Source organism: Poeciliopsis prolifica, unplaced genomic scaffold (assembly GCF_027474105.1).
Source record: "Poeciliopsis prolifica strain line A6 unplaced genomic scaffold, Auburn_PproV2 SCAFFOLD002, whole genome shotgun sequence".
NCBI lineage: Eukaryota > Metazoa > Chordata > Actinopteri > Cyprinodontiformes > Poeciliidae > Poeciliopsis > Poeciliopsis prolifica.
Window position 1 is genome coordinate 5,786,109 of NW_026562377.1, and position 24,794 is coordinate 5,810,902.

General features: G+C 38.5%; 1 protein-coding gene across 1 annotated transcript in view; it reads right to left on the minus strand.

The window, feature by feature from the left end:
- Positions 1 to 589: 589 nt before the first annotated feature.
- The window catches only part of adamts10 (ADAM metallopeptidase with thrombospondin type 1 motif, 10), a 62,940-nt gene continuing 38,735 nt past the window's right edge, over positions 590 to 24,794 (minus strand). The window contains exons 12-27 of the mRNA XM_055048079.1: positions 24,515 to 24,661; positions 24,164 to 24,305; positions 21,878 to 21,985; positions 21,322 to 21,467; positions 20,029 to 20,092; positions 19,773 to 19,875; positions 15,928 to 16,061; positions 13,348 to 13,471; positions 9,151 to 9,231; positions 8,808 to 8,971; positions 8,576 to 8,702; positions 7,577 to 7,706; positions 7,247 to 7,451; positions 5,759 to 5,935; positions 4,239 to 4,404; positions 590 to 3,667 (exon numbers count right to left, since the gene is read on the minus strand). Of these exons, the coding sequence (XP_054904054.1) occupies positions 3,558 to 3,667; positions 4,239 to 4,404; positions 5,759 to 5,935; positions 7,247 to 7,451; positions 7,577 to 7,706; positions 8,576 to 8,702; positions 8,808 to 8,971; positions 9,151 to 9,231; positions 13,348 to 13,471; positions 15,928 to 16,061; positions 19,773 to 19,875; positions 20,029 to 20,092; positions 21,322 to 21,467; positions 21,878 to 21,985; positions 24,164 to 24,305; positions 24,515 to 24,661 (2,128 nt within the window). The 3' untranslated portion in view covers positions 590 to 3,557. The remainder of the gene's footprint in view (positions 3,668 to 4,238; positions 4,405 to 5,758; positions 5,936 to 7,246; positions 7,452 to 7,576; positions 7,707 to 8,575; positions 8,703 to 8,807; positions 8,972 to 9,150; positions 9,232 to 13,347; positions 13,472 to 15,927; positions 16,062 to 19,772; positions 19,876 to 20,028; positions 20,093 to 21,321; positions 21,468 to 21,877; positions 21,986 to 24,163; positions 24,306 to 24,514; positions 24,662 to 24,794) is intronic.

Sequence of the window (24,794 nt, forward strand, 5' to 3'; positions counted from 1 at the left end):
ATCTCTGTCTGGGTGGAGCTGTTGCGCCTGCTGCACTGATTAATGCACCGACTGCCATTTTCTCACAGACCCAGAAGCATTTTGAACATTTTAAAGCCAGAAAGCCTAAAAAAGTGATTGCTTTTACTAGCAGGTGTAGCGCTTGAAAGTCATCCTTCCAATGTTTCACAACGAAACGTCAATTAAGGCTTTTTTAAATTCAAAACAGCACATTACATAGTAATGACGACATGCAGCACAACCAGAAGTGAATATTCAGCAATGTGGCTTCTTCTCATGGTTTTATTCCATTGACGGTTCCGTTCAGCCCAAATAAGAGGGAGAAAAAGCAGAAGTTATTGGTTCATTTTGGTTTTTCCGTGAAAACAGGCTGATTCTGAAATAGATGAGCGATGATGTAAACCAAAAGTCCTTCCCAGACTGAAACCAGATCAGCGCTCACTTCCTTAAATTAGCAAAAAGTTTCATCAATCTAGTGCTTCCTTTAAAGGAAAAATGTAGATTGAACAGCATGCATGAACAAAACGGGAAAAATAATAGCAGTACAATAGAGATACAACAGTGAAATATAAATTTTTTTTAACAGCCTTTTTATTTAAAAAAACATGCAAACAAGTTTTAAAATAAAAGTGATTTGATTAAATTAAATTTGATCATTTCTTGTTTTATACATATTTACCAGAGAACCAACACGTCTCCCATTAAATCACAAGTAAAGACATAATTGAGACATTTTAAAATGTGGCGTTATTTTCTTTAAAGTCACTCCAGAACAAGTAACTTAAGTGTTTTACTGTGGACTGTTTCCTTAAGCTCCAACAGTGAGTCCTAAGCTACAGAAACTGGTGAAGATTTTCAGCTGGAAAGAAAATTTTACATATGATTCAAAAGCATGCCACACTTTTCAGATTAGGTGGTTGTAGAAATGTAAAATCCAAACTTCCAGGGGATAAAAATACTTTTGTAAGACACTGTGTAAGCATGAAAAGTGTGTGTCATGCTGGATAACGTCACTGCATTCAGGAAACGGGGCCTCTGAGTAATTAATGTTTTCATTGTAAACATTAGTTATTACACAAATAAATGAAGACATGAATCAAAGAGGACTTCTAGTGGATGAACCTTTATAAACAGCTGCACTTATACACTTCATCACTATACGTTCTACCTTGCAGACCTGTAATATATATAAAAAAAGAAAGGCTCAAGTTGATTTTTAAATAAAAGATTTTAACAACTGCTTACATGATACATGAGGAACAAACGACAGTCAACAAATAGCACCATTCAAAACCGAAGCACCACCAGAAGTAACGGGAACAAGTGCAGCCAATCCTCACAAAGACAGACCGTCACTTCCTTTCTTCACAGAGAAACGTTTGAGTGTCGCAACAAGTAGCTGCTCTAACTAAACCCCGGCAGGTCAGAGAGCAGAGTGAGCGTCACAGCGAGGCCACGAGGCGCGAAGACTGAAAACACCGAGGCGGCATTTCTTCTGTTTCTCCCTACGAGTCGGAGAAACGCGGTTTATGCGTCACTAAATCCGCTCTGCTTCAGACGAGGTCGTACCAAAAGTGGGACACTTCAGGGTCACGTTAAAAATAAACCGAGAGTCAATTCTCTTCCCCTCCCCAAAACAAACAAACAAAAAAACAGTGTCAGCGTTTCTGACAGAATGCTGTGATTTCGTAATCTCCGAAAAGATTTTGTGAAGAGATTCTGTAGGCCCATTACTTTACTTTTATTACATTTTTCCAAATATTTGATACTCATTTACCTCATCACTGTGCATCAGATTTCTATTATTTACACAGAAGAGGATTTTAGCCTCTTCTGATTTCTAATTTAAAATTCAGAGGGTTTTATTCTCAGAATCTTATTCTGTGTCAAATAAATAACCAAACTTTCTTAGGTAGAAAATAAAATAATATTCAAAATCACAAAAGATGAAATGGGCTCTTGGGTTCGGACATTTCTATTTTTTGTGTTTTAAGACGAGATAGTCGTCTTAAATATCCCCACTTTAAAAAGAAATAAGAGTTCCAGTTAGAATGAAATCAGGTTGGTTTAAAGTTATAGACAGAGCACCTGCAGTTTTGTGAAGGAAACTGTCTGAAAGGGGGTCATGCCTGAAGAAAGGCTGATAAATGACGCATTTAATTTCTCAGATTAGCTTTTCTGATGTAAAGAACGTGACAGAAATGTGAGGCTGCCTCTCTCCTCTGTTGGCCTCTTCCTGTTGGCAGAGCTGTGGCTCACTGTGCTCTGTGTTTCCACTCAGTATTTGCACCTTTACACATGTGGGAAAAATAAAATTAAACAAAAACTTTACAACCAGGCTGCACGGAGCGAAATCTGATAATGTCTGAGACTTCGTGCCAAAGTCTGACAATCTGAAACTATTTGCAGTGAAGCTCTGCTGCGTGTTGCGATTTAACCTTGCAGAGGTGACAAACTGTCGGGGAAACTACCCAAATGGCAAGACCGAGGCGTTTTCCACAACTTCCATAAAGACATCAAGTCAAATGATGGGACAAGAAACACAAAACACACAAGTCCTCCGACTGCAGACGCTTTGTGCAAATCCAAATCTGCTCTTACAACCGAATAACTGCGAGGACTCAATGGTTATACTGATATGCAACAAAACAAGACATAAAAACAGTAAGTCAAGTAAAAGCTAACATCAAAATATGTTTTCAAATTAAAGGAGCCAATCTTTTCCACTGCAAAAACACAAAAGTACTTTGGTCGAGTTTCTAGTGCAAATATCTCAGTGCACCTAAAATAAGGAAACTAACTTAGAAGTATAGAAGCTTTAAGTCAATGATTTCTACATATTTATGAAATTGTACCATTTCCAGAGACAGATTATTTCACTTATACATGAAAAATTTATCTTGTCATCAATGACAATGGAACAAGTACTTTATAAATAAACTCCATCAATTTTAATGAACTATTGGCTTGAAACAAGCTTATATATCTTGTTGAAAAGTTATGTGTTGGTCAGTTTTGTCAAGTGCACTAAGATATTTGCACTAGAAACTAGACCAAAATTAATTGATAAGATTTTGTGTTTTTGCAATGTTGTGGGCACAGATATCGTGAAAATCATTTCCTTTCAAAGTGGATGTTTTAAAAACGTATAACAGGCTAAACATTTAGGCCACTCAAGTGATAAGAAGTGGAGTTTAAGATTACTGAAACCAGTCCCATAGCCAAAATTAAACGCATAGCACCAAAATATTAAGACCAAGTCAAAGTTTAGAGAGGCAAAGAGAGGGTCAGCTGCTGCCTCCCTCCCTCCTTCCTCTCCAGGTTTCAGCGCTGGACCCTCTCCTCCAGTGGAACGATGTTTGGTCCAGAGATTTCAAATCTGGATTATCAGTGAGGAGAGGAAAACAAAGCACCCCTCTGACTAATTTCAGGATCTGTTTGTCAGCATCGACAGTGGAGCCCAAGCTTGAACCGACGGAGAAACGGTGAAGGCTGCTGCAGCGAGGCTCAGTGGAAAAGGTTCAGTCTTACTGTTTGACCCTGCGACCGCAGCAGCGTCAGTGTCCCTGGCAGGTCTTACAGCACATCTGTCTGAAATATGGCCGGTTGCAGAACTTGAACCTGAGCACCAGGGGGCAGTACGCCACAGTGCTCACATCTTTACACTCTGCAGAGACAAAGAAGGAGAACCACAGCTTCACAAACGTGTTGGACAATCTGATATTAGCAATTTATCATCTCAGCATATATTATCTATTTTAACTAAAAGTCATAGAAAAACAAATTTTGTTGTATGCTAATCCTTTCAAAATGTAATATTTTTGATAGACTGAGAGCTGTGTCATAATTTAAGATTATTTCCTCCTGTAGAAAATGGTTGCTAAAAAAACAGCCTGTGGATTTTGAGGATGTAGCATTTAAATCTTTGATAAAACAAAAAGTTTCAAAGAGTTCACAAAAATATCTTGATCTGTTCAAGGAATTAACATAATTGAAATTAAATCAGGAAGGAGGAAAAAACAGAATAAATTCTGCATTTATCATATCTAGTGTTCAGTGGGTCAGGATTTATGGTCGTTCAATCACTGTGGTGGGCACCGCTAACTAAAAAGAACCATAAACAGTTGTACAGTTAGCGGACGTGTGCCCACCAGTGTTCCCTGAACCTAATCCGAAGAAATAAAAACTCCTCTCGGTTCAACAGAGAATATTACCAGCACTGAAATTTGACCTCTGACCTTCTGGGTTCTCTGAGTTGACGGGCAGACTGGCGTCACATTTGCTCTTGCACTGCTGCATGGCGGCGGGCCGCTGGTGCTCCAGACACTCGTTGGATGGCTGGCCAGTGTGGGCCAGGCACTGAACCGAGCGCATCTCTTGACCCAGACCGCATCTGGCAGAGCACTGGACCACGAGAACACGTTTCTCAGAAAGATCATCTCAACTTGGTTTCCCAGAAGATTCATTTAAATGATAAAACTAACAGGAAGACTAATAGCTAACAGTTAGACTTAATCCAGGTAACACAAAGTTAGGAAGCTTGGACAGAAACACTTCCTATTTTTTAATTACGCTCTTTAAAAGCTACAAAGAGCAACTTCCTGCTATTTCTGAGTTCCTAAAAAGTCTATTTTCTTCTCTCAATGCCTCACAATGATTTACTTAAAAGTCAAAGTGTCACTAACAAAGCAATTATATATTAAACATGGCTACTTCAACTACCTACTCCACAAGATAAAGAAGAGATTCAGTTTATTTAGTAGTTGTGAGGATTTTGTGAATTCATCAAGTAAAAAGAAAGTACATTCCCTTTAATTCAAGCGTTTTATTTATCAGGAATGGAGAGTCAACATCAAACTGACCGAAGTGACAACATTTAATTTCAGATTAAGCAGCCCTGATCCGGCAACCAAACAACACACACTCTACAATAAAGCTCTGCTATATCACCACTCTTCAATTTGGAAGTTGTTACTGAGTAAAAAGAGACTGAAAAAGTATGTTTCTAAAAATTTTTTCTCAGACAATAAACTATTTTGTCTAGATTATTGTCAGTGCAATAATCCTGTTATATTACAACATTTGGGCTGAAAAACATAAGAATTTAGATGTTGCTAATCTCATGTTTAACAGTTTTAAGTTTATTCCTATAATATTTGTATTGAATTTCCACAAAAAAAATCATTGAAAGTAATGTTTTCAGATCTGTTTTTCTTGTCATCAGTTGGGAATCTATGCATTTTTTCTGTCCCACAGAAAAAAAGACCCATCCTCTTTTTGCTAAATTTTATGTTTAGCTTCATTTTAAATCCTAAAAATACTAAAACATATATGGATATTTAAAAATGGCAACAGGCAAATAGTAGATACTTATCTAAACTTATAAGTCATCATTTTTCAAAAAGCCATGTGACATTTGTGGCTGTAAATGAGTTTTATTTGGCTGGCCTGAGAGTAACACGGCTCTTCAGGTTGTACAGGTTGCAGATCACTGGCCTAGTCCAAGTTCAGATCTTAAAATGATCAAAATGTTGCAGTGGAATCTTAAGACACCAGCTTCAGCTTGTGATCCTCAGTCAGCAATTTAAACTTAATTTTCCACACACTTCCCAGTTTACCCAGGGATCTGTTTGTTTTTGTAAGCTCCAGGTTGAATTACATAAATTTAGAGCCTGATGGAAGAGAGTGTACTTTCTTTAATAATGAACTGAATGTTTTGATCAAGTAAAAATGGTGAAGGACGTGTCCAGCGTCTCACCTCGCCCCACGGGCCCGTCACCCAGACAGGAGGAGGGCAACGCTGCAGGTTACAGCGCACCCTGGACGTCGGGCGGCCATTTTTGGGACACTTTGAGTCTGGCAATGTGTCGCCGCTCTCCCCGCTCTTACACAACACCACGCGATGTCGGTAGCCAGGACCACAACTGGGTGTGCACTGCAGACAGGAGGAGGGAAAACAATCTTTACACCGACAGTCAGAGCAGCTGAGAGATGGAGGAGCAGGGAGGTCACTGCGTTCATAAGCATGCAAAAAAAATTATAAAACTTTGTCATTCCAGCAGGGGGCAGCAGCTGCAAATGAAACAAAGCCAACAGCATGCAGAGTTTTTGTAAAACCTGACAAATTAATGGAGAAAGTGCTCAAAACTGTACTTAAGTAAAAGTACAAACAGACAAAACTGTGGCCCAGTAAAAGTATCATACTAACATTTTTATCTAAGTAAAAGTATTTGATTTTAAAAATAATGCATTGAAGGTAAAAGTACTTGTGCAATGATCAAAGTTTATTTACATATCATAATTACAACAACCTCAGCTGACCAAAGTGCTTCAAAACATCACAGATAGATAAATTATAATGCAGAAAATAAAATTAAATTTGGTAAAAAAAAAAAAGAGAATTAAAAAACAGGTAGAAAATACCAAGAACCAATAATATGAATAAATGCCAATATATGATTAAACAGCTTGAATAAGTGATGTTCTGATATCAGCCTTTTTTTTTCCTTCCCTTTTCTTTTTGACTGGTGTAAAGAAAACCATTAATACCACCGGCAACAAAAGAGTTAGCAGACATGTTTTTAACTTCTAGAAGTTCTAAAATATTGTTTTTGCTTTTGGCAACTTATTGAAGTTTTAAAATAAAATAATATACTGCCTATTATATGCAGTTTAAGTGTGAACCGTAACATGATCAGACCTCCTGCCTGTACCGCTGAAGGTAACTGTTTGTCTCAAAGTTATACAAGAGAAAGACAGGAAAATATTTCAATAAACAAATAGAACAAAAATTTCTTGTACATGTGTTCATGTTTCTACTGATGTGTAATTATAATTTTATCCTTGCAGGCAGCTTTTAAGCATAAAAAGAGCAACAATTATTGCTGCTAGCATACGGAAGAGGCAGCGCTACACTAGATGTCAAAGGTTTGGCTCTTTATTCTGTTTTTCATAAACATCTTAAAACTTTGAGGTCTTTTATATCTTCTAGATCTGATAGAAACCCAAGATGCCATCTTCTACATCACAGTCATGATGCCTCCTGAATGACAGGTGCACTGAGAGACAGCAGCCATTTTTATGTGCAAATGTAAACTTTGAGGTCATTTGTCCTGGCCAATAATGTTCTCTTGTTTTATTTTTTCAAACAACTGTGTTTTTGGAATGGTTCAAAAAAGCAACTGTTGTCTAAAACAACTGCAAAAGTCAAAATAAAGCATGCAAGACTGCAAAAATGTGTTCGTACCTCAGACCAGTCCAAGGCCAGCCACTCTGGAGGGCAGCTGTGGTTGCTGCAAGGCTCTGTGAACGAGGGGCGGGTGGAGCTGCAGGCCGAGTCGTCCAGGACCTTCTCCTCCACCGCAGAGATCCTCCTTTTACATAACACCTCCCGAGTGCGCAGGCCGCCGTTGCAGCTGCGGCTGCACTCCGACCACTCTCCTGTCCACCAGCTGGAAGTGGAAATAAACCTGCTGTTTGTTTTTAATATCCTCACACGCTGCTGCCGCATTAAGAAGGAAATGCAAGAAAAGTTTTGAATTCCCTCTCATGCAGAGGCAAAGTGATCAGGACTCACTTTGGGGAGCACGGCTCAGTGTTGCAGGATCTGCTCTTCTCTTTGGGTTTGCTCTTCTTGTCACAGAAGTGATTGTAGACGACAGAAAGATCCGACTGCCTCTTACACACAACCTGCTGGATCTGTACACCTGACCACAGGTGAGACAGAAAAAATGCAGCGCAATGTCGAAATACAAACACATTTTATCACTCAAACTTCACAGCATTGCACTGGAAAAATACCAACTCTTAGCAAGTATCTGTCTAAATTCCAGTACAAACATCTTAGTACACTTGAAACAAGACAAAACTGACTTACAAGTAACTTTTCAGGAAGCTATAAAAGCTTGGTTACAGTTAATAATCCTACAGTATCAATAAATGTACTGATTTCACTTGCAGATTGTTCCACTAACGAGACATTTCTTTCATCAGTATTCAAGAAGTATTGACTTAAAACAGGCTCCTAGTTTTAGTTTTGTTTTATTTCAAGTGTACATAGATATTTACCCTAGTCCAAAATACATGGATTTGTTTCAGTGTACTTGAATTTTATGTGATAATTGCTTCCCTATGACAAAATAAAACCTATTGCTAATTTGTCCAGTGAAGGCAACTAGGAGTTCATTGACTCCTATTCTTTTTAAAAAGCCTCACCTGCGGATTCTGATTCTGTCCAAAACCAAATTATTTTGTCTGAAAGTTGCTGAAGATAGCAACAAAGTTTCCCAGTTGGCGACAGTAGAGTGACTATTGTTAACTGCTTTTGGTCAATTTTTTACTAAATCTGATTATTTTTCTATCAAATGCGAGCGCAATGTCACGTCAGTGTGAACGGTTTATGACCTCAAAGCAACCTGCATGTGTGTAAACATCAATAAAACAGTAAAAAATTGATGTTTTCATATTTAAATTTCATTTCTTTACTTATGTTCAGGTTATGAGTTGATCAGCCAGTGACTGTGTAGCCGATAAAACAAATTTCAACATGTACTTGTACTTCATCTTGCTTTCCTACCTCCCGCACACAAAGCTGAGCAGCGGGACCAGGACGTGTACTGCCAGGCGAAGCCGCTCATGGGTTCCCTGCTGGCAGGCGGGTTGAAACGATAGTGGATCCCCTGGTTGTCCTCCCTCACCAGCACCTAAATACACAAAAGCAAAACAGGAATAGACTCACGAATTTCACTTCATCAAATTCTAACTGTGCACCTTTTGAACACTTAATATTTCTTCTGTCCCAGTCCTACCATGACAATGAGGGTCATGTTCGTTGGGCCCAGAGCTTCTAGCGTTTCTGGACCATCGGTGGGCCGCCTGTAGTGGAAAATCGTCCCAGCAACGCTGAACCTTCGAGGCGTGTCGATGTTGAGCTTCCCATTGATAAAATACTGGTCATTTTTGCTCTTCAGGACTGAAAGACAGAGAACAGACATCTACTCTTTAGGTTTCAAAAATACATTTTACAATTTGATAGACTGAAGCAAACTGTGAATGTATGAGCTGTGACTTTAAAACCAGTACATGTTCCTCTCCAGTTAAAACTAGTATCAGTTTTTAATCTGACAAGTGTTTGTTTAATCTTTGACTTACCAAGGTAGTTGAGGGAAATGTTGAGCTCTTGAATGTGGATGAACACTGATCCTTTAGGAATTCTCACCACTTCTTCATAATCTGGGAGCCAAAAACCCAGAAAAAAAGAGAGTGAAATGAAGGAGTTTTATTCACTGTGGACCAGTATGGTGTTTAACTCTGTGGGACATCAATGTGCTAAGCAGGGGCTTCAGTTTCCAGCTGCATTCCTGGGCAGACATCCTCCAGTCTGCTCAGAAACAACATCTCTGCCAGGACCTGGCTTCTCCCATTTTCCCTCCATTCACTCCATCTGTCTGTCTTTCGTCCATGTTTTTTTTTTTTAAATAAAAGTTTCTGCTCATCTCACCTCCAACTCGCCTCACTCTGACTTTTTGAGCTTCGCTCTGCCGTCCAGCCAGAAGACCAGGTGCTGAAACACCATAAATAACTCCAACTCACTGGAGGATGACAGAATGAAAAAGAATCACTGGAATGTAATTCCTTCCAGTGATTCTTTTTTGATTGCGAAGCTTTGAGAAGCAAACGACTTTGGTTTCAGGTGTTTTGTTTTTTTTCCAGAACATTTTGCAAAAATTTAGTAACACCTCATCACCTATTTGACAGATTTGGACAAATTGTGAATTGACATAGACTGCAAACACGGCAAATTTTACCAAATATATTTGTCTAGTTTCTAGTGCAAATATCTCAAAACATCTGAAGTAAAACAAAACTAACTTACTAGCAACTTTCAGAAAGAAAAAATAACCTATTTAACGTCAAAAACTGAAAAAGTACGAGTTGCACTGGCAGATTATTTCACCTATAACATGAAGAAAATGCCTCGCTAAAAATTAAATAATCTGCAAATGGAAGATATACTTTTTAAAATCAATGTTAAGGACAAAGCACAGAAATGCCAAAAGAATTCAAACAGATAGAACTTTTTTTTATTTTCTCAAATTAAAAACACAAACTTCACTGCATTACCACGCAGAAATGCAACATTTTACCAAGTATTTATGTCTAGATTTTAATGTAAATATCTCAATACAATTGAAATTAAACAAAACTAACTCACAACTGCCTGAACTAGATACTAGAGTGTTTTATTTCACTTATGGAATAAATAATGAGCTAAAGGAACCAGAACTTTTAAATTAATATTAAGGGATTGTTAACATAAAACAAACTCGATATCGTACTGAAATGTTATGTGTACATTCGTTTTCTCTTAATTCAAGACATTTGCATTAGAAACTAGGCATAAAATACTTGGTAAGATTTTGTTTTTGTAGTGTTGCTACATCAGAGGAGCAACCCAAAACAGGTTTTCCAAAGAAACAAAAAAAATTCAGAAACTTTAACTTACAATCCTAAAAAGAAACTTAAATGAAAAGATAAAGGCTCAAACCTCAGGCGACCATGTAGGAGGAAGCAACATGGGGGAAATGCCTTGCTATAAAATAAATAATCTGATTTAAAATGGTGTAATTTGTCAAATCAATATTAAGAACTGAGGACAAAAGTATTCAAACAGATTTAACTTTTTAAAATATTTTTTCACATTACGAACAAACTTCACTTCATGACACAGCTAGTTTCTACTATAAATAACTCAGTACACTTGAAATAAGACAAAACTAACTTACAAGTGACTTTTCAGCAAAATATACAAGACCTTAATTTAAGTGAATAATTCCTTAATTAAAAAAAAGTGTTAGTTACACTGGCAGATTAATTCTTTTATAACAAAGGGAAATGCTTTGTTACAATTTAAATAATCTGTTAATGGAACCAGTACTAATCAAATAAATTATTCAACTAAAACATGCTCAAAATCTTGCTAAAAAGTTTCTTTTTAGTTAGTTTTGTCTTATTTCAAGTGTACCAAGATATTTGCACTACAGTTGAGACCAAAAATATTTGGCAAAATTGAGTGTTTTTGCAGTGTAAATGCATCTATGCTGAGATTGGAGCACAAATTAAACAAAAATAAAAAAAAACACAGGAGCATTGGGAAATCTGATCTTTCACTTTTCTAGAACAGGCTGAACTCCAGTACACATTCATGTCATTTTTCTTAGCTTTACAGTGCAGACGCAGTGGTTTGGCTTCATTCTGTGGTCATAAAACTCTCCCTATAGGGATAATGTTATCACTTGGTATGTTAATAATAGAGTAAAGAGGTTTCTGGGATACTCTTGCAATGTAATGCATAGTTTTATACTAAGTTTTGTCTATAGGCCTTGCATACTTTTGTCTTTTTATGCTTACACTTATATTTACTGCCTCACAGCTTTATAATCTGCACATTGCAGAGTTCATTGGCAAACAACAAAACCAACAAAATAGAAGTGGTTTACTGTAATGCATGTGAATTGTGTGCTTGCATGTCATTTGTGAGACAAACAAAACGGAAAGCCACACATATAAAAGTTGCCCCAAAACTCTACTGCAGGTCAAAAACTCCAGAGGGAGACTTTAAATCACTGAAGCAGACAGCAGAGGAGAAGTGTTGGCTGGAGGCTTTTTTGGAGTTGGGAGAAATCAAAAGCTTTCTGTAGACATGACTGAGTGATTCTCTCAGTCATAAATCCTGACCGGTACCAGAATAAGCCTCCAGTCCTGCGCCTGGAGTTTGAGTTTGAGATGAAAAGGCACTGTGCTGTCGTTGTGACCGAGTCGACTTCACTTTGAAAAGTAAAGCTTCATTTCATTTAAACTCACTTTATTGTGCTGCTTTTGACAGATACAGCATTATAAATCGATGTGATTAAAAAGCAAAGCTGGACGTTGTAGGATTTTTTTTTTTAGTTGGGAGGAATTTCATCTACTCTTCTTTCCAACCTTGCATCAGTTTCTGGAGGCCACCAGACATGGATGGACAATAAATCAATGACAATGTATATCGCCATAGGAATATTCAATCCACTTTGAATATTCTGATCAATATCAACAGAAAACATGTGACACTGAACTCCAATCCAGAACCACAAGGCATTAAGGTTTCGCCACTCATTGCAGTTTAAAAATGAAAAACAACAGTGTGGATCAAAAACTTGATCAAGTTTCAAATACTTTAAACAAAACTAATTAATAAATTATTGATATTGACATGAAAGGCTTACATCGTGATATGTTTTTCAGCCCTACTTCTCATAGAAAGTGACTTTTTTTTAAACACCAGCTGTGGCTGCAGATGTTCTGAAGGCAGCCGGGCCGTCAGACAGAGGATGACAGGTTGACCCGGTTCTTGTGGTTTACAGCAGGAGTGGATGTTCGGAGTGTGGCCCGCCCCAGAGAATCATGGGAGGGGGCGATGGGTGTCAACACAAACATGAGCGACTCTGGAGTTGGTGGTGTTGTGGGCAGACAGTCACCGAAAATACATCTGATGGCAGCCGGACCTCAAGCCGCAGCGGTCAGATTTACAACCACCAACAAAGTCTGGAGAAACAACTTATTGACTAAACTAAATAAATAAACTAAATAAAAACTCAAATGGGGCTAAACGTGGTAAAGACGACCACTTCTTTAAGCTGAAGTGTTTCAGCTTAAAGAAGTTCAAACTCATGTTTGACTGGGAATAGGACTTTCAGTTTCAATTTGCAAATATGGAATCAAACACTGACATGATAATCTTCCTCAGAACTTTTGAAAATATAATCTGTAAGAAGATATTCCAGATACTTTAGTTTTTTTTCTATTGATCTAATGTACTATTCTTATCATAGATGTAGTGTTTTTATTAGATGTAAGCAGAAAATCATCATAATTAACAGATATAAAGGCTTGAAAACATCAGCTTGTATGTAATCAATAAGTTATTTCACTTAGTGGATTGAATTACTGAAATATACTAAGTTGTAAATGTATCTGACTCTCATATACCTGATTTTAGAGCAAGGTCTGGCCAGTCGTTGAGGTAAAATATTCTGAAATCCTTGTGTTCAGCAAAGTTAAGCCAGTGCTTGAGTAAATACACGATTACGAAAGTATGTTTTCATCCTCTAATTCGCCCAAATTCCATTTTTCCAAGATAGCAAAAGCCAGATATGCATATTTCCATATACCTTCAAATGGTGAAAGCTTCCCGTCTAGCCTCTGGGAAGATGAACACTTGCTCCAAAGTTGAAATTAAACTTTGCCTGGATTGACTAGATTTGGATGATGAAAGCAGAAGAATAACAGGTGAGTTGTTTTGATTTCTACCTCCTTCAGGCAGCGAGTCGTTGAAGACTCCCTCCACGGAGATGCAGCCGCTCCCGTCGCCGCCGCACGTCCGACAGCGGTCTTCACGCACGTCTGACCCGAGCACACGGTCGCAGCCCACGTGCTGCGACAAAAAGACAGGAACGAGTGAGCTGCAGAGGTCAACCGGGGTCACGGGCAGAAGAGGGCACAGTCGGTGAGCTGAGAGGTGTCAGAGGCCGAGCTGACGAATTACCTCCTAATGTCTTCCAGACCGCTTTTTCAAAACACAGAAATATCAGATGGAAAACCCAGATGTGCGCTGCGTGTTTTTTTGTTGTATTTTTTGTCTGATCCTGAGCAGACACAACGCTCTTTGGTTGCTGAACTCAAAGCTGTCGACATAAATAAATTTCATGATGAGCGAAGCAGGTGGTTTCACTCAAACTCTTAAACAGGGAACAAAACTGAAACTAAGCTGTAGAAAATGAACGACGACTGCTCCGATTTCTGTTTCTGCATGCGGCGGCTGGTTGATGCCAGGCAGCAATAATTTTGACATCAAATTCAGTTTTAGTTTTAGTCTTTTGACAAAAATTTTATTTAGTTTTAGTTGACTATTTATAATAACATTTTAGTGAACAAAATTATCTATAAAATGTAAATACTTTTTGATCAATTCACTTGAATTAACACAAAATTAATCATGTTAATGCATAAAGTTATTGTATAGCTAGAAAAACAGATTTTATTATTTTTTACTTATTTTCAACAACATATTTCAGCCAGTTGGCCTGCTCTGCCTGAAAATTGAAAATATAACCAATGATAGAAGTTGCATGAGTATATTTCACTCCTTCACAATTAATCCTAGATAATCACAATTAATGAAAAAAAGCAATTTTCATAAAATGTTTAAGAAAATGTTTTATCATCTTAAACCAAGCTGTTTCAGACTTTCCAGGCCTTTATATTTAGGATGGCTTAAAATAAGTGATTTTGTTTTAAATATAAGTTAGAAATGTTAAACTGGTTGAGCTTTGGTGGAAAGATAATTCACTACTTGCATTGTTTTATTGATTTTTTAAAGTGAATTTTCCGCTGAGCACACCAGTTTTCTTGTTCGACCCACCACCCGTCATAAAGGATTGTTTCTCACACCTTGTTGGAGAAACAATTAATACCGAAGAAACTTGCAATAAGCAATAAATCAGTTAATTGCATAATACACTAAAATATCACGCATTTGCATGATAGTTTTTTTCTACCAAAGTCTGGATGACAAAAAGCGACTTCAGAATTTATTTTATTTGTTGTTTTGGTTCTTTTGTTTATATATTTTAGATATTCAAACTAACTTCCAGTTCTAGTTTATTGATCTCTGAGAGGGTCTACTTCCATTACAGTGTCATTACCATTGTATTATTTGAAAATAGTTTATAATATTATTGTTTATTGCAATATTACTGGGACAATTTATCATCCAGGAAAAATTTGTTATTGTGGCTTTGGTTTATTTATACAGTTATTGAAACCTGGAAACATCTTTGCATCAAATCTGAGGTAAATCAAATTTCATATTATTCTTGCAGCTAAAGAGAAGAAAATAATGGAGTAAAGCAAACCTCAGACAGAATTGCTTCACCTCTCTCACTGCAAACATTTGCTCCATTAACTTCCATTAACCAGAACATCCACACTGAATAAACTACAACATATTTTCAGATGCACTGCCACTTTTCTAAAACTTTTGATTATCTAACAACAGATGTCAGAGCAAGAGACAGGTGGACATAAACCGCGAGTAAGCTGGCTAAAATAGAAAAAGAGCAGAGCCTGGATTGCAGAAAGAAAAACTGCAAGAAAAAAATAACTAGAAGGAAGTCAGAAAGTAGAAAAGGGCAGAAAATAGGAGTGCAGGGAATGAAAGCCAGCCTGCAGCGCAGACAGACTAACAACTGAGCTGGAAGGTCACTGAGTTCCTGCGGAGCAGAGCAAAGCAGAGCACAAGAGAAAAAAAGAGGACTTTTGATAAACACAACCGTCTCTTGGGATTTCCGACAACCTCTGCTTCACAATCTAACAAACTTCTGAGTCATATAAAAAACGGGTGCTAAGGTGAGGCTAAAAAGGTTGGAAGACAGAGATTAGGATGTTATTAATGTCTTATTTATACACTTAAAAGGGCTGAAGTACAAACGGTTTCACTGTGAGATTTCTAAGAAAAGCCAGAGAAATTATTCAATAAATCTTTGCTGTGAGTGTCAGCTGGCCCATTCGGAGCACCAGGCGGTCTCCGTTTTATCAAAGCGCACCACACTGGCATCATTTTGTTATAATCAACAGCTGGGATCAAGCTCATTAATGTGAATCTGAGTGTGCTGCCAAAGTTACGTCTAGTTTTATCATCTGAGCAGCTGATTCTGACAAGCAACACCAGCCAGTGTGTAAACCAGACGGCCGCAGCCGTTCAGGCTTCAAAGATGAAGACCGTCTCCTGTTGATTCGACTTATACCAGCTTACTCACGTTTTAGAGACTTTTATTGGACTAAAACCAAATGCTCGCATGGATTTGTTTAAACAAAATCCTTCTTACTGACCTTGCACTCTCCGTTTACACAAACATCCAGTGCGTCGTCTCGACACGGCGTGCCGTCCACCACGGCGGGAGCTCGCTCCGTGTAGAAGTTGTATCCTTCAGCGAGGCAGTTGAGAGAGCAGGGCTTCACCCCACCTGGACCCGCACAGCGCAACAGAACCGACACACAGAGCGTTACACAAAAGACAGAGAAGACTCGTTTAGGAGAGGTTTTGTTTGTTGTTTCAGGAAATTTTGAGTGGAAATGAAACAGACGTCAGCAATTTTTGAAGGAAAATGAAACTAAAACTGAACAAAAACAGGATGTAAAAAATGATTCTCAAATGATTCTTGACTGCTGTCCAGCGTTCTGCATAATTCCTAAGGTATTTAGATGTTTCTCTTTTGTGATGAGCTCCCTAACCTTTAGCTACTCCTAAAGTTGCTCTAGATATTGTATTTTATTTCCACTCTAAAGAAACATGTGGCTTAATTGGATCTTTGGACCACAAGGTTTTAATGCAACTTTGGCTTAAAATGCTAAAGAATCAACTCATGTTTTAAATATAAATACAATAACAAATGGTGGTGTAAGCATTTTTTATACAATACATTGACTTTCCATGACAAAATGACACTAAAAATACTACCATTGTTTCTGATTTTTTTTTAAAGTTGTAAATACTGTTTTGTGTTCCAGAAATGTCAACATCCCACAGAAAGAAACGTGTCCATCTTCTTCTCTGAAAAATGTTTTTATTCATTCTGAAATCCAAAAGCAGGAATCAGATGGGTTCTTTAAACCAGTCTGGGTTGCTAGGTGATGGGCTGCTGAGGTTGCTAGGTAACAGGCTGGGCTCTGCCGGGGTTGCTAGGTGATGGGCTGCTGAGGTTGCTAGGTAACAGGCTGGGCTCTGCCGGGGTTGCTAGGTGAGGAGTCATGCCTGCTAATTGGAAACGTTACGTTACAGAGGTTTTTGAAACAGATCATTTTCCAGAAACATGAACTTATTGCCAAAAACTTTCTGGGCGGTGATGTTTTTTAAGCGCTTGGGTTGTTTTCAGAAGCAGTAGAGACTCAAATATAAGCGTAAAGATGTAAATTTTGCATTATGCATCCCCTTTAAAGTATATTTGGCATTTCAGTTATGAAAAAAGCCAAGTGGATTAAGTTGGGGTCTTAAGTATTTGCGGATTCTAGAAATTTATGGACCACAGTCGCTCATGAATTGCTAACACTGCAGGTCCACTGCACCTCTGAATACTACAATTCAGCAGTTCGCTAGCAGTTTCCTGCCACGTCTTTGGGATAAATGTCATCTTTACCCAGAGGGTCAGTATTTAGCAGTTTATAGTGGTAAAGGGAAGTACTGAGTGGCCAATAAATTTAACAAAATATCTTATTATGAAAACACAAGCTCATTCAAAACAGTGTTTCAACAAATCTTCATTCATGTGTGAAACAGATCAACAGTTTCTTATTAGAGCGACTGCTGACATCATCCCATGTTTGTTTGTGCTGGCAGTCACAGCCTGTGCTAGCAAGAGAAAGCGAGAATGTACCGGTCAAACTCACAGACAATAAATTGTTCAGACTACGGAAAACTACAACTCCCATGGTGCCGTGTTTTGGCAGGGTAATGGTAGCTGTCAGGTGTGTGGTGTGAAGGTCGAACGTGAAGGCTGCTGGACTAAAAACATTGACATAGAACAGCTTGTTTCAAGAAAAAAAAATAAGTGAGAGGTTTTTCCTTTAATAAATGAGCTGTCCTTGGCTGTCTGAACTGACAGAGACGGCCTGTTTCTGTTTTCCACGTCAGGATAGAAATAAGAAGAAATCACATGAAGCTAAACTAAATAAATTTAGAGATGGAAAGAATGGGGAAATGAGGAAGGAAAAAAAGACAAGAGTTATCCGCATAAAAAGAGGAAAAACACAACTGGAAGTCTGACCACGGAAGAGAAGGAGAGCTGCTGTTTGACTTTAACAAGGAAAAGAAAAATTGGCACTTTTCCCATTTTAGCAGCTGCAAGGGATTTTTCTTGGAAAATCAGCTGACTTGATGAAAAGACCACTTGTTGCCTGGTGTTGGAATTGTTTCGCCAACTATCTCTGCAAGCCATTATGTTCGAAATTAAAGTAGTCAAACTATTTATCTTCTGCGTCCAGTTTTCGGCGTTCGGCATTTAGCAGAAATGAGAAATTCCTGCAGAGAACTTCGGGTGCAGCCAGCATCTGCACACCAGACAAGAGGGACAATCTGCAACTTTAACGCACACAAGCAGCTTCAATTCAGTTTATTTACAAAGTGCAGAATTTACAACATCTCAAAAGGCTTAGATTAAATGAATCCAATTCAATATGTACCGAGCTAAATCCAATTTCTACTTCAGCACCGGCGATGCTAAGCAGGAAGTCGTAATGTCTCCAAGGTCTGTGATCTTCATAAAACATAAAGCATCATACCGAACTATGAGTAATGAATTACAACTGCTGGCAGAAAGAGAATCAGTACCATCTGGGACGACTTTAACTCAGTTCTTTTAATTTGACTTAAGAAGAAAATCAATTTAGACACAAAGCCATTTTATTTAATAGCTGAACATTCTGGCTTTGTAAAATGTGCTTAGAAAACGAAATTGCTACAATTACTGACATCCTTTATTTTCAGATCAAGTAAGCCGGGTCAGCATAAAGAAGAATCTTGCAGCTTCTCTCCACCTCATTTAACGTGTTTAATGTGTAAGCTTTTGCAGTTTGGTTATTTCTGAAAGCAGACTTATTATCCAAAATTAACATTTCTAATGTTTTTTTTACTTCCATTTGGGCCTCAACTGCTTGTAAAAGCAGCTGAAGCACTAAGAAAAAAACACCACCCAGTTAGTTTCTGGCATTAATTTAATGTTTTTTGGTTTCTGGAAAACAAACCATTTCGAAAGGTCACAATCTACGGGGGACTGCGCTGTTACCTACCAACCCCAGCAAGGGTAGCTCCAGCAGTTTGGTCAGTGAAACAAAACTGTTGCATTAACAGTCTTCACCCCCTTCAAAACAAGAGCATGATACTGAGAGACTACTAAAAGAATTGTTAAGTCAACAACCAAAACTTCAACAGACGTTAAAGTTCATCCAACGGAAAGTCTACAGAACAGCAAAGTAAATTAGCACTTTAGAATTTATTCAGAAAAATTACTGCAAGGCAAAGCTGCGTTCACAACATACGAGTTTTGCGGGTCAAAAGTGTGTCCAACACTCTGAGTTGGATGCACTTTGAAGTCAGCTTCAGCTTTAGACGTGCATCCAACTCAAAATCGCTCCAGACGCGTGTTGGGACGAGCTGTTTTCCGTTTCCTGCATCTCCTGGCAGAACACCAGGAGATGCAGGTGTCCTATGTCACATATCAGAGTCTCTCTGATTGGTTGATGCTCTGCATCAAGCGGCGGAAGTTCAACTCCAGCATCTGATGCGTTGAATGCTCAAATGCTCCAGTCTTGCAGCACTAGACACACAAAACGCGCCGCAACACGTATCCACATAGACTTTGAATGTAAACCAGACGTTTGGTGTGAACGCACCATAAGTGTGCTAAATGTATTCAAAGTTAGCTGTTAAAGACCTAAGCAAAAAATTTGCTCTACTATTATTATGTTAGCGTATTTGTGGAAATGTGGCCACAACTGCATTTCACAATCGTGCATGATTTTGAGTTGGTAACAAAATATGTTGAAGTGTGTAATTGTAACATGAGAAAATGCGGAAAATTGAACAAAAGCAGCGAGGCAGAGGACAATATCAGCTAAAACGATAGACATATCAATCCTAACACTATGCTTCAGCAAATATTAAACAAAAAGAACACGCTCACCTCCTCTGTACGGTTTCCAGGTGTAAAATTTTCCCCTGAAAGGAGTGCTGTCAAAGTCGGAGCACTGGATCTCTCTGAAGTCCCTGGAGCCTGCAGGACACTCCTGCATTGGACACAAATGCACAAATTCTTCTTCATAAGTGCAGATTTTACTCTGCATTCACACACTACATGCAAGCCAAGAATGACAAACTATATTCATAGTATAGATGAATGAGTGCAAACAAATTGACAGTAAAGATTGAGTAAAGCTCACATCAATATTGCAGGACCTGAAGCGCTTTCTTTCTCCCAGACAGTATTTTCCTCCAATGGTTGGCCTGCAGTCAAAAACAGCGGGATCAGTCTGTCACAAATCGACTACGTCAATCCTCCATTACATCAGCACACATACCGACATCAAAGCTCAGTTGTTTCATGGCTCCATCCTTATCTTTAGCTGCACTGATTGGACTTTATTTTAGCTACATCGATTTCACAACAAGTCATCTTTTCTACATTTTAAAAATACATCTGTTTGGTGTGCAGCTGGCAGCTTTCTCAATATTTACATCACTTTTCGGCAGAGTAAGACCAAAGCAAATGTGGAGAATAATAGTCTGAAATGAAACAGGAGAAAATCGTTGGCCCCAGATTTGGGTCAGATCATTCCCCTCTAATAATTTCAAGATGAGCTATCTGCTGACAGGGATTCAAAATATTATACATTCTGCAATGATTTGGACTTTACTGATGCAGAGTGAGAAGAAGCCTTCTTCATGCCGCAACTGAGAGGAAGAATATGTACAAATATAGTGTGTAAAGTGTATAGTGTAAAAGGTTGACCAACACTAGTGAGAGTGAAGGTCTGATGTGGCGTCAGAACAGATGGTCTCTCTGGGAAAGAGGTTTAATCATCTCTGGGTTTAATGACTGCTGGGGCCACAATATGGACGACAAAGCTCTCAATCTACTGGCCTGTCTGCCTTTAACCCACCCATGATCCCATGATCAATAAATGTGGATCATGAACCAGATTTGATGAAACAGCTGAAATCAGATTTCAGAGAGAACAGCTGGGTCAAAAGAGGTAAAGAAAGGAGATTAGTTTTCTGGCCAGTTTGGAGTTGAGGAACCAAGAATCAAAGAGTCAGATGAGCTGAATCAGACATTTGATCAGATGCTCTGAACATCAGTGGATGGATGAATGGATGGATGGCTAAAGAGATGGACTGACAGCTAGATGTTTGCTTTTGTCAGTCAGTCTTTCATTCCTCCAAGCCTTAAAAATTAGATTTTGTTTTTTAATCTCGTTTATTTTGCTTGCTTTCTGCTTCCTTATTTCCACCGTCCTCCTGGTTTATTTTATTCCCTCCTATCACATCACATTTTTCTGCAGCTTCCTCATATCGTATCCTGCACAGTTAGTCCAGGTTTCAGTTTCTTTGTAGTCTCAAAAACTTTGAAATCAAGTCTTTGATTACCTTGTTTTGAGTTTCTGTGACTTATTTGAGAATAATTGAAACGTTTTTTGATTTTTTTACGATGTGTGGATCAATGTAGGCAGTACCTGGGACTATCGCAGTGTCTGACGGAGGAGGAGACTCCACCTCCACAGGTCCTGCTGCACTCCCCCCAGGCGGACCACAGACTCCAGCCTCCATCCACCCCTTCTGGACGAGTCCCATACGCAACACACACCCGTTTGAAGCACCACTGCAGCACACAGGTTAAAAAATTATAAAATATTAATACACAGTGATGTATTTGCAAACACTCATCTAGTATTCTTACATTATTATGCCATTACCATTACATTACTTGGAAATGGCCTTAAAACAACAATATTATCATTTATTCTAACTTCTGGAATAATTTATTGTCTAATAAAATTTGTTATATTGACAGGCCTCAATCTGGCTTTTCGTTATTTCTTCCACTTTGTGCTCCAATTTACCACAACAACTGACCTTAATGAATGAAACTTTAGGCCAGAAACATTTTTTTTTTATTCCTGCAACAACAAGCCCAAGTGAAATTTTTAAACTCTACGTTTTTTTATCTTGAGGTTAAATAGAAAAACAGATGAAATGTTTAAATACTGGATTATTATTTTCAGAGCTCACCCCTTTCTCTATGGTGTTAGTCTGACAGATGGTTCCCTCTGCTGCAGGTATACTGCTGGTGATGCAGCGGTTGCTCTTACTCATGCACCAAAGTTCGCTGCAGACTTCCTGTATGCGTCAGACAGAGAAAAATAAAACCATCGGCGAAGCCGACAGACACAAAAGTGAGGATATGAGAAATATTATTGGTCTTATTTATGATCAACAGGCAGAAACTGTCATTCACCTTCACCTCTTTTCCCTCCAGAGCCATCAACACTTTAGGGCAATGTTTTATTGTGTACATGCGCTGAGTACATAGTATCTAAAACAATGAGTCTATAAAGCCGCACGCTGTTCCAGATGTCCGTTCACTCTGAAGGCGGCCTCGTAAAATCCTGACTATGCAATAAAAAGAACGCTGTCCCGTGAAAGTATTGCAAGATGTGTTACATATTACAGATTTGAAGATGAGAGTCCGAGCAAGATGAATCAAGCGTGAGAAGCTGAGCCGAATCTTTTTCTTTTAGTTCATTTTAATAAACAGCTAAAGGGAAGATGACATAAAAACAAGAGTTTGTGGGAAAATGATGCACAAGTTTATGCAAGAAGATATCAATAAATCAAGATGTCATCAGAGAAGTAGTTTATTGTAGAAAGTAAATAAAAGAAAACTGAAGCCCATACACACTTGCTAAATTTTGATGCACACAGATTGATATTTAATAAATTTATGAAGTTAAGTTTTCAACTATAAAACTATTGAAAAGAAAAGTTCTGCTCCAGAAATTAGGAAAATAACTAAAAGTTGACCTATTATGCTTACTTGCACATCTTAGGATTTGTCTATGTTTTTCACAAAATCCTTCTTAGACAATGAGATTTTAGTCTGGTCAGTTTTAGGGCATCTTGTCACTTTAAGTCCAAATAAGCTGCTGCTGGCCACACCCATTACACCCATCAAAATGGCTGCAACAGATGCAGAATTATACAACTGCACATCTTTGAAAATGAGAAGTGAAGCTTCCTGATCAACCAACAAGAGTGCTGCAAGGATGGTAAGTCAACAACAAAACACTTCATCTTTTCCAGCAGCCATTGTACTTTCCAATACAGCTTGGGTTGCTAGGTGCAGTGAGACTCAACAACGAAATGTTTTATTTTCCAGACACCAAAATAACATTAAATGATTTCCAAAACACAGCTGGGTGGAGTTTTTCAATAATTGAATTGTTTTTCGGAGAGGTAGCAACCAAACTATAAATATAAAAATGTGAATTTTGCATAATCAATCCCCTTTAAGATCAATATAACGGCCAACCAGGGACCAGACTGCTGATTTGTCCAGTGGAAGGTCATTGACATCCTCAACAAGTAAGGTAAGTCACAAAAAAAAATTGTAATTTCGAAAGAGGCCTGGTTTATCCAAAACTCTGGTGGAAAAGGGATAAACAAATTACTGGGATAACAGAAGTCTTGAGAGTATTATGAGGAAGGGCGTTTAGGGGAGATTTAGAAGCCGTTAACTGCAGCTGGAGTAGTGATCTGCTGTGTTTTATGAAGTCCAAAGTCAGACCAGCTGTCTACTGACTTAAAAAGTATGTGAGTAAACTACAGCTGCAACTAAATTATTTCAGTAACAGAATATTCTGACAATCGGACAAAAATAATTGGAACATTTAGAAGATTTATTCCTTTGTGAAAAAAAGAAAATAAACAACATAACACTTCTTCAGTGAGCAGTAAAAAAAAATAAAAAATTTACATGTGAAACACAACAGACTGAAAGCAGTCATGCAGCGTGATGTCGCTTCTATTTAGATAATTTGGCAGTAAAAGTGGTTGTAGGGTGCTGCATGGTCAGCTGCACAAAAAGACGAGGATAAAAATCAAACGTGTCATTTTATTTCATAAGGTTTCATGAGGAAAGATAGGGCGGCGATGGATAGCAGCTGTTAAGCATAATGACCGTTATGATCAATTTTCAGCGGACAAGAGGTATGAGACGGTTTCTAATCTCGCTGCTTCCAACTTTTATAAATATCGCCGCCTATGAGCCCCAAGCAGGCGTGTTACGTTCACAGACAATTTAGCTCGACTCGAACAAAAAGCCATGAATAAACTGAAACAACCAACTTTAACGTCATGGAGCCTCAAATGATCAAGTGACGTAGATGCAAATGGTCAATATTCCAGTTAACAATTAATCAATTAATTAATTATTGATGATGACTTCAATAATTATAACCAGTGATGATTAAATAAAACTTAGAAATGAATAAAAGTAGGTTATATTTGTGTGCTCACCGCATATTTGCACTGCCGGGATCGGATGCCGTACTGGAAGCGGCACTGCTCGTCTGCGTCGTAGGCCTGACCCGGGGCGGTGGTGGGGTAAACAAACTCCTGCTTTGGCGGCATGTTGTTCAGACAGGAGCCCAGACCTGAGCTGAAGCACATCGAACAGAGGAGAAAAATATAAATACTAATCGTAAAATAAAGACCAAAGCAGCTGATGTTTGGTTCCGATGTGACATTTTATTAAAAGCAGGAGCAGTCTGAATATGTAAACCATCAAACATGTTCTTACATTTTTTCCTGCACTCCAGTAATTGGCTATTTATTTCTAGGAAGGAGATATCTGATGGGCTCACTCACTCCAGGAAGCTGGTGATGTAATCCCGGCTGCAGGCCGACCAGATGAACGGGTTTGTCTTCATGGTGATGTGGTCAGCCATCAGCTTGGCGGTCTCCTGGCTGCGCGGCCTGCAGGCGTTCCCCATCCCGTCATGGTTCATCCCAAATCTAAAGCCCATGATCACACAGGGACAAGACTTTGAGGCCAAGCAGACGGCTAATAATCCCTGGAGCAGCAACGGGGAGAAAAACGGCCTCTGTGGATAACCAAGAGGAACTCCAAGAACATTAGTGTCAAAAA